General features: G+C 40.4%; 1 protein-coding gene across 1 annotated transcript in view; it reads right to left on the reverse strand.

Moving 5' to 3' along the window:
* The window catches only part of PIGN (phosphatidylinositol glycan anchor biosynthesis class N), a 97,809-nt gene that overhangs the window by 84,729 nt on the left and 764 nt on the right, over positions 1–12,316 (reverse strand). The window contains exons 2-4 of the mRNA XM_054381674.1: positions 7,647–7,768; positions 6,492–6,590; positions 2,388–2,494 (exon numbers count right to left, since the gene is read on the reverse strand). Coding sequence (XP_054237649.1) covers positions 2,388–2,494; positions 6,492–6,590; positions 7,647–7,768 — 328 coding nt within the window. The remainder of the gene's footprint in view (positions 1–2,387; positions 2,495–6,491; positions 6,591–7,646; positions 7,769–12,316) is intronic.

Below are 12,316 nucleotides of genomic sequence, written 5' to 3' on the forward strand. Positions count from 1 at the left end.
GGGCAAAGCAGAATTTAAATTTTCAGCAAATTATCACTGTTTCTTATATATAATGTCAGCAGCACAGCTGAGAGTTGTTCGAGTTATGATAGCAGAGTGACTTCAGTTTCATTCAGCCTCAAGTTTCATGTTTCTGAAGCAATCACTGAAGTGTAATTGAAGAGATGATTAATGGAATGAGTGTTTTACACCAGTCAATCAAGTCCTATCCATTCAAGGTATAAACTAATGGTACTGCTTCCAAAGAAAAAGTCACCAGTAATGACACACACATTTCAAATGTACCATTAGAGTTTGAAAGAAGAAATGTCATTAGGTGTTTTAAAGCAGAAGTACCTCATGTCCCTGTGCAGCTCCAAATGACAGCAGAATGTAAGTTCAAGACAACAGCTAGTAAAAGTCTAACTGACAGCCTAATTTTATTTGTATTATTCATATTCATTATGACATGCAACCTAGCAGAAGTGCACATTCAGGGATAAAGATGGCAGTTAGAAAAAAGTTACTTTTACCTGCAAATTCAGCAAATAACTTTGCAAATTAGCAAACTATAATGAACTTTTCTGCCCTACTTCACTGTTTAAAGCAAACCTGCCCTCAGCTTCCTACTGTAGGTGATGATTTGGCATAATGATTTATTTAATTTTTCACAGAATCACAGAAATCACTGAGGTTGGAACAGACCTCTGAGATCATCAAGACCTAACACCACCACATCAACCAGACCATGCCTCTAAGTGCCACATTCAATCTTTCCTTAAACACCTCCAGGGACAGCGAATCCACCACCTCCCTGGGCAGTCCATTCCAATGTCTAATTACCCTTTCCATGAGGAAGGGCTTCCTAACATCCAACCTAAACTTTCCCTGGCACAGCTTCAGGCCATGCCCTTTCATCTTGCCACAAGTTGCCTTGGAGAAGAGCCTGACCCCAACCTTACTAGAACTTCCCTTCAGGTAGTTGTAGAGAGTGATAAAGTCTCCCCTGAGTCTCTTCTCCAAGCTGAACACCCCCAGCTCCCTCAGCCTTTCCTCATCCAACTTTCCCTCCAGTCCCCTCCCAGTCTCGTTGCTCTCCTCTGGACCTGTTCCAGTACCTCAATATTTTTCTTGCAGTGAGGGGCCCAGAGCCGCACACAGCATTTGAGGTGAGGCTTCACCAGTGCTGAGTACAGGGGCAGAATTATACCCCTAGTCCTGCTGGACACCCTATTCCTGGTACAAGCCAAGATGCCATTAGGCTTCCATGCTACCTGGGCATACTGCTGGCTCATGTTCAGCTAGTTGCCTAGCAGCACTCCCAGGTCCCTCTCTGCCAGGCTGCTCTCCAGCGACTTGTCCCCCAGTCTGTAGTGCTGCGCAGGGTTATTGTGGCCAAAGAGTAGGACCCTGCACTTGGCCTTGTTAAAGCTCATACCACTGGCCTCAGTTTGGGGTTTGTTTTGATCTGATTGATGCTGGTTACCTAATGTCAAGCATGAAGTCCAGAGAACTTCTGAAAAAAACCCTAAGTCTCAAACTCCATTAACATTGCTATGAGAGCCAGAAAGTAACTCTCCTAATTGCTCTGCTGATACAGATATTTATATACCAATACCTCCTACCAGTGTTTCTCAACCCGGGACAAGTGAGGTAGCATGGAATAACATGAAGACAGGAATTAATGAATAATCAGAAACCAGGTGCCCCGGCCTATTAACACAGTGACAGTGTCACAGAAAGCAGCAGTCATGAACCAGCACTGAGCTATGCCAGCTGAGCAGAGCACCACATGAAGTTATTCTGCTTCAGCACTTAAGTTCTCTCTGTTCTCACCACAAACTAACTGTGACTCCTTGGGCAGCTGTAGCGTAGCATGAACCACAGTAGTTAATTAGGAGCCAGTTACATGCATCAGAACAAGTCACACTGTAGAATTAGTGTGTGTACAAGCCTGTTATGAGGAAAGACTTAGAGACTTGGGGCTGTTCAATTTGGAGAAGACATGGCTGAGAGGGAACCTTACCAAAGTCCAGAAATATATGAAGAGTGTCTTTGAGGAGAATGGAGCCAGTCTCTTTTCAGTGATCCTCAGTGATGGGATGAGGGGCAATGGATGAAAACTCACTCACAGGAAATTCCATTTCAACGTGAGAAAAAAAAATTTGCTGTGAGGGTGATGGAGCACTGGAACAGGCAGCCCAGAGAGGTTGTGGAGTCTCCATCTCTGGAGACTTTCAAGACCCATCTGGATGTGTCCCTGTGTGACCTGCTCTAAGCCATCCTGCTTTGCAGGGGGGTTGGACTCAACGACTTCTGGAGGTCCCTTCCAGCCTCTAGCATTCTATACTTCTATGATCCAGTTACACTTTTCATATAGAGGTAGCATAAAAAGATCCTCTGCTCACCTTAACATGATCAAAAACCCACGTGTCTAGCTTGGCTGCATCTTGTGCTCCAAAGTCTTCACTTTCTGCTGAGTAACAAAATGTATAAACATGATCTCCAGTAGCACCTGCAAAAACAATATAGATGGAACAGGAGACAGATAAAAGTTTTCTTTCTTTTCTCATAGTCAAAGCCACATTAATATTAATGCATAGAAATAGAAACACATCAAGAATGACAATCCTGAGAGAATCAAAAAAGTTTTATCCTTATTTTAAACTTTCCCATTATATATGAGTTTTTTGAAAGCCTGGATACCATTTAAACTCAGTAGCTTATCAACACCTCAGAGGAATAATGTTATCCAGTATGCTCAGGCAAGGAAATAAAGTATGGAAAAGCAGATAGGACTAGAAAAAAAATCTCAGCTAAAGCAAATTAAACAGATGTTAGTTTTGAAACAACACATTTTTTTCTAACAGAGAAAGCTACAGATGAGCCTTGTTTGAACACACTTGGGGTTTAGAGAGGTTTATTTAAGAAAATGTACTTAGCTTTTGGTTGTAAAAGGGAATCATACAAGATTACGCCCTATCAATGAGGCATTAACACAGGAAAATATATATCACATATAAGGAAGGCAACAGGAGGGATGTAACTTACTGTATATCGACTCCAGGAGACAAGATAGTACTGAAAGTCAAGTGGACAGCTTCAGAAAGACAAGATTTAAAGTCTGCATCTTTAAAACACGGATTCAAAACATAAGAGAGAGAACTACTGGACTATGTTCAGGCAAGAAGTACAACATGAGGGCCACTGATGCGAAAACACAGCGTCTGGAGAAGGCATTTTCATTCTCTACTCACTGTCAAGCAAGCAAAGCAGAGAAAGCAAGGGGGGGAAAAAGCTGAAGACCTAGAAGAAAGTAAATTTCTGAAGTCCTGGAAAGACGTGAAGTTAAGTGGGGTTTATGCAATAATTCAATCAATGGCTGAATTTTAACAGCTTGGGGATGTGGCTTTGTGAACTCATAGAGGGAAAACATTCTTCAATCAGCTGACAGCCAGAGAGAATAGAACAGATTTTCTGGATGCCACAATTATATCATGGAGTTTTGTAAGCTTCCTATTTGTGAATGAACTGATATCCCAGTATAAAGGAACTGTTTAACCAAGATTTCGTCCAAGCCCACACAAGGGACTCAGGTATTTGGGGCTAGAAAGATGAAACCTGGCACAAATTTTCTGATGCAGCTCCCCTCTGCCCCCCATGAGATATCACTACCACTTACAGCCAGAACACTGCAGTTCTCGCAGTCTGAAAGGAAAGGAAGAAAATACTCCCAGGCATTATGAAGTGAATTAAGGAGTTCCAATTGGTGAATAAATCTGTCCAAAAGAATAAATAAGCCCTGGCTGTCACTGTCAGCATGACTGATGGCCTAAGAGGGTAGAGTGTTGTGCCACTTTTTCTCAGTGTCACAGAAAATGAGCGAAAGCCTGTCTGTGAGGGGTACCACACCAAATAAGCCAAATGAAAACATGCAGTGTGCAGACCAGGCAAAGGAACACATCTCCTACCTACTCATTTCACAGAATCACCACTGTTGGAAAAGACCTCTAAGATCAAGTCCAACTATCATCTAACTCTACCATGTCCACTACTACACCATATCCTTGAGCACCATATCTAAACATCTTTTAAATACTTCCAGGGATGGTGATTCAACCACTTCCCAGGGCAGCCTGTTCCAGTCTTTGATAATCCTTTCAGTACAGAAGTTTTTCCTAATGCCTAACCTAAATTCCCCGGCATAACTAAAAGGAAGTGAATCTACCTTTCTGTTGTGAGAAACCATGATTCATTTTCCCACACAGCGTCTACTTCTCAGATATAGTGCTGCATTAAATCCTTCTCAGTTTGAAAGGATCTCCCTCTCCCAGCAAAAGAATAATAGAATCACAGAATCATAGAATCAGTAAGGCTGGAAAAAACCCTTAAGGTCATCAGGTCCAACCATAACCCAACTACCATGACCTCTGAACTATATGCTGAAGCACCACAATCAAAACACTTCTTGAACCCCTCCAGAATGACAACTCCACCACCACCCTGGGCAGCCTATTCCAATGCCTCACCACTCTCTCAGTAAAGAAGTTTTTCCCAATGTCCAGTCTAAACCTTCTCTGGCACAACTTAAACCCATTTTCTCTCATCCTGTCACTAGTTACTAGATACCAAAACCCACTTCACTACAATCTCCCTTCAGGGTAGTTTTAGAGAGCAGCAAGATCTCCCCTTAGCCTTCTCCAGACTAAACAACCCGAGCTCCCTCAACTGCTCCTCATATGAAATGACCTCCATACCCCTCACCAGCCTCACTGCTCTTCCCTGGACACATTCCAGGACCTCAATATCTTTTTCTATACTGTGGCACCCAGAAGTGAACACAGTACTGAAGCTGTGGCTTCATTAGGGCTGAGTACAGGGGCATAATCACTTCCCTGCTGGACTTTTGGTATAGGCCAGGATGCTGCTGGCCTTCTCGGCCACCTGTGCACACTGCTTTTTTCACCATGCTGCTTTCCAGCCACTTTTCCCCAAGCCTGTAGCATTGCTTGGGGTTGTTGTGGCTGAAGTTCAGGACATGGCACTTAGTCTTGTTAAACCTCATTCCATTGACCTCAGCCCATGGATTTAACCTGCCCAGATCTCTCTGCAGTGCCTTCCCATCCTTGAGCAGATCAACGCTCCCACTCTATGTAGTGTGATCTGCAAACTTACTAATAGTGCCTTTGATCCCCTCCAAATTATTAATAAAGATATTAAGCAGAACTGGCCCCAGTACTGAACCCTGGGGGCACCACTTGTGACTGGCTCCATTGCTGATGCCACTCAGAACATACTCAGACACACAGCACCAATACGGTATTACCCTTGCACATCCCTTTGGATAACATCAAGGCTTCTTGAAGCCCTCTGCTTATCTTCTGACTCAAATACAACTGTGTGATTCTTGAATTCCCCAAATATTTTCCCAAGAACAGATCTCCAAAAATGTAAATCATCTGTGCAAGGGCAGTGTACCACCTTTCCCCTCTTCCCAGCTACCATCAGAATACTCCCAAATACAAGCTGTAATCTGAGGTCATGGGAAACTATCACGAGATATTTTTACAGCTTAGCATGAACTATGCTTACCATAAGGATCAAACAAAGAACAGAAAAGGGGGGGGGTGGGGGGTGTAATATCAGGAGGAGGCAGGAGAAAGACTGGAGTTCAGAAAAAGTTCAAGAATACATCATATTTCTCACGATGACACTTTCTCTAAACCAGTATTTGATTTCACTCCCATCCTGCCTATTGCATTTTTCTGATTTATCAATGCCAACACTTCGAACAGAACAGTAGCATATAGCCCTAGGTTGTCCTTTTTCCACTTCAAGTGATTATGAAATGATCGAAAATGATGTATATGCTCTCATTCTTCCAAGAACAAAACAAAATTAACCTTGATCTTTGAAACATTTTAAGTGTTCAGCAATCTCGGCAAGCTCAAAGAGCAACCACACTGGGCTAAGAAGACTAACACACTGCACACCATAGAGAAAAGACTTCAGCTTCAGGAATAATACCAAGCAATTCCTACATGCATATATTTCTTCCCTTTACATATTATTGTTCTGGAGTAGAAGCAAGATAACTCTCAATAGAATTCTTCTCCAGCTCAGATACTCAAAAAGGACAGCTGCAGTTCTGTTGCCTGACTCACTGGGAGCCGCATGCAGAGGATGAAAAACCCCAACTGTAGGCTTGCAAGCAAGAGCTGTGAACCTCAAACATATATAAACCTCAAAAATAGTAGGTCCTTTTAACTAAGGGTGTGTTTCTTTTAGTATGCTGATAGAATCAGGTAAATTAATGAGTAATAAATAGGGATATCCTCTTTAAAAGTTTCTTTTTTCCCCAGTCTTGAATTTGCAAACTAGCAATCAGGTATACACACATATAGAAACCAGAAATACTTTATTCACCTTCTTCTCTAACTCAAAAATTGTAATTGTCTCTATTTTGCTCTCTGATAACTACATGTTAAAGACACATCAAATTTAAACCTTACCTTTTGCAAACATTGGCAAAATATCTGGGCTTCCCCAGCTCCAAGTATATTTACTTTCATTGAACACAGAGTCAAATTCCACTGGATTCTCCTTCCATCCTGTTAAACAAACATATCAGATCTTATGGACTGGTAAGATTGACAGTCATGCAAAATATGGATTTTTCTTTTAATGTTTCCCACATATTATTCATAATAAACTCCACTTTGTGAGTCTTGATTTTACTTCCATTTCAACTTATGTAGTCCCTCATTAAGAAGTGAGCTGAAAACCTAAGTCAATCTCATTATGCAGTGATTCAAATAGACAAAACACGTAGCTTGTTTACCTTCTAAAAGCTATTTTTTTCCTGAATTCTAGATCCTCTTGCTGTCTGAACTCCACTTTTGGCATTTTACGCAATAAATCACATACTCATATATTGTATTTCCAGCAGTCACATTCCCTCTCATCACAATAAAACCTTTAGACTGTTTCCACAACAAGGCAGATGACAGAAATATAAAGATGGCCTTAATGACGATTCCTGCCAATCCTGCATTTGTAGCAGATGTCAGAAGGAAGAACCTTTTGATTAAGAACGTGGACAAGACCAAGTAATTCCTCATAATTCTCCTTTTCAAAAACCAATACAACATTACAAGTGTTCAGACCTGGAAACTGGGAGAAGGACCACATGAAAGATCAAAACTGTAAGGCTTGTTCCACACTATCTAGATGCAGCAACATCTAGATCTGGACAAAACACATAGTCTGTGTTTTTGCTTTATTTTGCTATGGATTCTCCAACCTGACATGGTTCAGCTAAGACACTGCAGTTCACTTCTTGTTTGCAATGTCTACTTAGTTATCTCCCATTAAGAAACCAAATAGTAATTAAAAACTATTACACAAAGAGATCACTCCACGTGATAATTCTGATTTTAGGCTCAGGGTTCTAAATTTTACCATGCTACAAAATATTCACTTACATAAGCTATTGTTATAGCTATCAATATTAAGAGTGAGAAATCCACGCAGACTTACTCTTTTACATATAATCTTGGTATCCAAACCAGTACACAGGTATTAATCAATAATCATCCAGAAGACCAGCACATCACTGAAACAAGTTATCTTGGAGGACAGTGTCCAAAGCTTTAGGACCAGCATACCTTTAGCAACTGCACTGACATCTTCATAAAATCCAGCTATAAGTGCAACATGCCCTGGCCTGGATTCTGTTGGAACCCGGGTGTGAGAGATTCCCCAGCTGCCATTATTCTCTAGAATACCCCTAAAAACAGAATGCAAGGCAGTTAATGCTTAAGACTCCTTGAAAGTACAATGAATTGGAGATTAGAAAGAAGTGACAGATAGATGTGAGGCAGGAAATGAAAAAACAAAACAACCCCAAACTAAACCAGATTTTCACTACCACCTGCTGTGCAGCAAAACAAGCTGAATATTAACCTGCAAATAGTAACCTTTCCCATTTAGCTTGAAAGTGTCTGTTAAATATGCTCAATTATAGTTAGCTCCTGTGACCATGTTTGTCTTTATTTCTGCTGAATATTGGAAGTCAGCATCAAGAGACTTCAAAATTCATGTAAATCTAAGGTGCAAATCATTTAAGCAACCCTTGTATCTTTTGCAATCACACCAAAGGGAAGGAGATACCTTCTCATATATGGAACACATAAATTGTCTAGGGATTATGCACACACAATAGTTACAACAAATAAAAAACAAAGAAAGTAGAGGACAAAGCCCATGTGTAAGAAACAGCCTCAAACTACTCTTGTCTGACAAAGATATGAATAACTGCAGTCTGTAGGAGAGCATTACCATGTGCTGTTTTCTTGTCTCCATCTTCTGGAGGAAGAGAAAGATTCACTGCCCACTTTGAGAGCAAGGGGAGAAAAGAAAAAATACAACACTAGGACAATACCTTATACTAAAGTTTAGGGAAAAAGCAGAATCTTCTGAACAAATTCAAGGCAGATTTTAAGAGTCAAATCCGCAGGGGAATTGTATTTTTGTTTTTCATGATCTAAGATACAAAAGTTGCTATATTTTTACTGGACGTGTTTTAGGATATTCTAAGTTCAAGCTCTGAAGCTTTGTTACCTTTCTTTTTTTAACAGAGATTTTACACAGCTCTATGTCACAAGTTCTGTACGTTCAGCTCTAAATATATTTCTCACTAGAGAAGATTCAATCTACAACCTAAAATTTCAGGCTCCACTCTAAGCTTGCAGGACTCACCGTCTGATTTTTGTTTTGTTGGGGTCTTTTAACTCATCTTAGACCTCACGTTTTCAGGCCTATGTGAAAGTTCACAGGACTATATGGAATAGCCCAAATATTACAGTGAAAAATGTCAGAAGGAATACAGTACTGACATTTTACTCCTAGATCTGACTTCAGCTAGGGTTTTGGACAAGATGTACTGAAGGAAGTAGTAATTTGGAAAAGGGATTTAAGTTTAAGGTGATTTGTAACTTATTTGCTCTGGAAACTGATCAAAATGCACTGCACTAGCATTAATGAACAACTTAAGACAAAAATAAAACATTTTTGACTCTCCTCACACTTCACTGACACAACAGACAGGAAATTATTCTCATTAGAATTTGATTTTTATTGAGTGGGAAAAGAATCCTTTTACTTTTGCTTTTGTTACTGTATCACAGCATCCAACGTCAACAATAATACATATGAAGGTAAAAAAAAGTATATAGCCTGATTCTGTCATTTACCTGTTTAAAATTCATTTAGCTACTTTGAATTACTTCAAAGCTTTTTACTCAGAAGAACCACTTAAAAATTAATTTACTTGACAGTATAAACATTATCTACCCATAATAACGATGATGAATATGATATAGTAATATAGTGGAAACATGACAAGCAGGGAAGAAACATCTTCCCCAAAGCCACCACCATCACAGCAATTCAGACTACCTACTGTCCCTCACAGCTATCACAACACTGCTCTAAAACAGGCTTTTCAAGAATATTTGTAAGAGAAAAGACTAAGTACTTGGCATATATTAGCCAACAGCTTGCTCCATGCCTGATGGGTACTTATTATTAATATTATGTACATACTAAAACCTTGCTTCTATTTGCTCATTGTGGTGGGTTTAAGACTAACCATAGAGTTGAAAAGTCCTTGAAGGTGCAAGATAGGTACAGTAAATGGTAATCTTTAGTTATTTTATCCCATAAGCCCTGCATCTGCTATATAAACTGGTTGCAGAGACCACTCGGCAAATTTTCTGCCTCTCTCAACCTTCCCAGCACAGATCTCTTATCACCTGCTGTAACAGTGTGAGAGCTGAAATCCCCCTCCCACACCGACAATAACCAGGCTAGCTCAGTCTGGAAGTAAATGAAAGCTGTATTTACAAGCAAAACTACAATCTATGATGAAATGCAATGAATATGTACAAATATACACTATTCACAACATTTACAAATATGTACAATCAACTAAAAAACACAACTAAGCCCCCTTTGGGCCCCCCAAAACAGAGGGGCTTAAACATTTCTCTCTCTCCAATTCTTACACCCAATAGTGATCTATTTGCATTCTTTCACTTTCTCTGCTCAAACTTTGTGAAGAAAGATTAAAAAGACAGTTCTAAAACCATCACACCTGCTATGTGGGGGAGGCATGCTGCCTGTCTCAGCCTTGGCAAAACTAGTTTTGTAGTGGAGCCATTAGGCTTAGCTTGTGGGGGTAGGGAGGAATGGTGGGAGGCCTGGGGGGGCATCAAGGCCTGGTTTGTTGGAAGGCTTTTGGAATAATGTACTGGTTGCAAGCTGAAATGTGAATTCAGGTGTTCTGCATTCAAGTAAATAGTGTAAATATTTCTATATAGTATATCCATTTAAATTTCTAATTCTGTGTGGAGCAATTTTTTATTTTACTCCTTTGGGAAAGGGTAAAATATATTTTCTGTCCACTCTAAAACTAAACTAAGACACTCATTTAAGGATAATCTTTCTTCATTAATGCAGTAGTTCCCAAAGTGCTCCTCCTGGATGAGAGAAGTAATGTAGTTGTCATGTTGACCACTACTATAAAAGTACATAAAGGTCTGAACACCTGGCATTTAGGGAGTGAATGTTGAAAAAAGTGAACTTTTATTAATTTGTGTATACATTGCAGCAATATAATTGAAAAAGGAAAGCTCAGACAGAAATAACAATGGCAGAATAAAAAAAGGAAGCACTTCCAGCAACCAGTATCTGGCCTGTCAACCTGTTTACAAGGTTAACTTAGAGAAATTGTGTAGCTCAAAGGTTTGGTGACAAAAGAGTTTCTTTGAAATTGTAGCAGTACATGTAAGACAGCTGGATAGCCCTGGAATGCCTGGCCCTTCACCTTTCAGAAGGCACAAAATGCCACAGGTTTTTCTTTTCATCATCTCTCACATACACATGCTCACGTATGTATTTACATGCACAATGAGAACCAACAAGAAAACTACAGCTAGCACTTCAAATCTCTACTGGCATTTTATTCCTCTCAGTGACCTACCAGCAGCTTGGCTTGTTACAAGGCAGTTCTTTCCCTCCGTTCATCCACACACTTCCAGTGCAGGTGACAGTGTTTTATTTTTACAGATTTTCAGACAGAAAGTCTGTAACTCCATAAACAAGTTAAAGCAGAGACAGCAAAAGTGTAAACTGGACAACCTAGTAAGTAGTTGAAACTTTTTATTTCTAGGAAAGTGTGATGATGCTGAATGGCTGAAACTGAAAACCTCAAACCACTTAATGGCAAAATGACTTTATAGTGATGGGGCCATCACAGCATTCACACTTTGGTGATGGTACAAAACACCAACAGTTTTACTGCTAAGAAACTGCTCTGGAGGAAGTTTGAAGTCCACTGCTAAAATAGTACACTGACAACTCACACTGATGTGGCAGACATCTGCTGGTGGCAGACAGCACCTTACAAAAACAGGAAGGACAGGATAAGCAAGTACAAGTAATCCCATATAAACTAGCAAGTGCTGTAGCAAAGGCTCCTCAGATTTCTGTAACAGGCTTCAGAGGCCATTGATTGTTGGGATTTGCTGTGATAGTCAAGCTAAACAGTGCTATTACACAAAAGCAGCCTTATTAAATACTGTCTACAGTCTCTGCTCTACCCTGGTGAGACCACACCTGAACACTGTGGCCAGTTTTGGGCTCCCCAATTCAAGACAGAGACCTGCTAGGGAGAATCCAACAGAGAGTCATGAGGATGATTAGGGGATTTGAGCATCTCCCCTATGAAGAGAGACTGAGATCCCTGGGGCTGTTTAGTCTGGAGAAGACTGAGAGGGGATCTCATCAATGTGTATGAATATCGGGAAGGGGGGTGCTGTCAAGTGGAGGTTCTTTTTTGGTGGCGCACAGTAATAAGACAAGGAACAATGGGTTCAAACTTGAACACAGAAGATTTCACCTCAACATGAGGAGAAATTTCTTTACAGTGAGGGTGACAAAACACTGGAACAGGTTGCCCAGAGAGGTTGTGGAGTCTCCTTCTCTGGAGACTTTCAAAACCCACCTGGATGCATTCCTGTGTAGACTACCCTAAGTGATCCTGCTCTGGCAGGAGGGTCGGACCAGATGATCTCTTGAGGTCCCTTCCAACCTCTAATGTAATTATTGATCTTATGATCAAATAATTATCTCGATATAAGGCTGTGAAAATTAGGTTTAAGCACTCAAGAATATGACTTTTAACACTTTTTTTGGGCAAGATTAGTTTTTCATAATTCTAAACTGAATCATTTATTAAGCAAGCAGACACACAGCAGAGATCACAAGGTAGGTA

This window comes from Indicator indicator, chromosome 6, assembly GCF_027791375.1.
Source record: "Indicator indicator isolate 239-I01 chromosome 6, UM_Iind_1.1, whole genome shotgun sequence".
NCBI lineage: Eukaryota > Metazoa > Chordata > Aves > Piciformes > Indicatoridae > Indicator > Indicator indicator.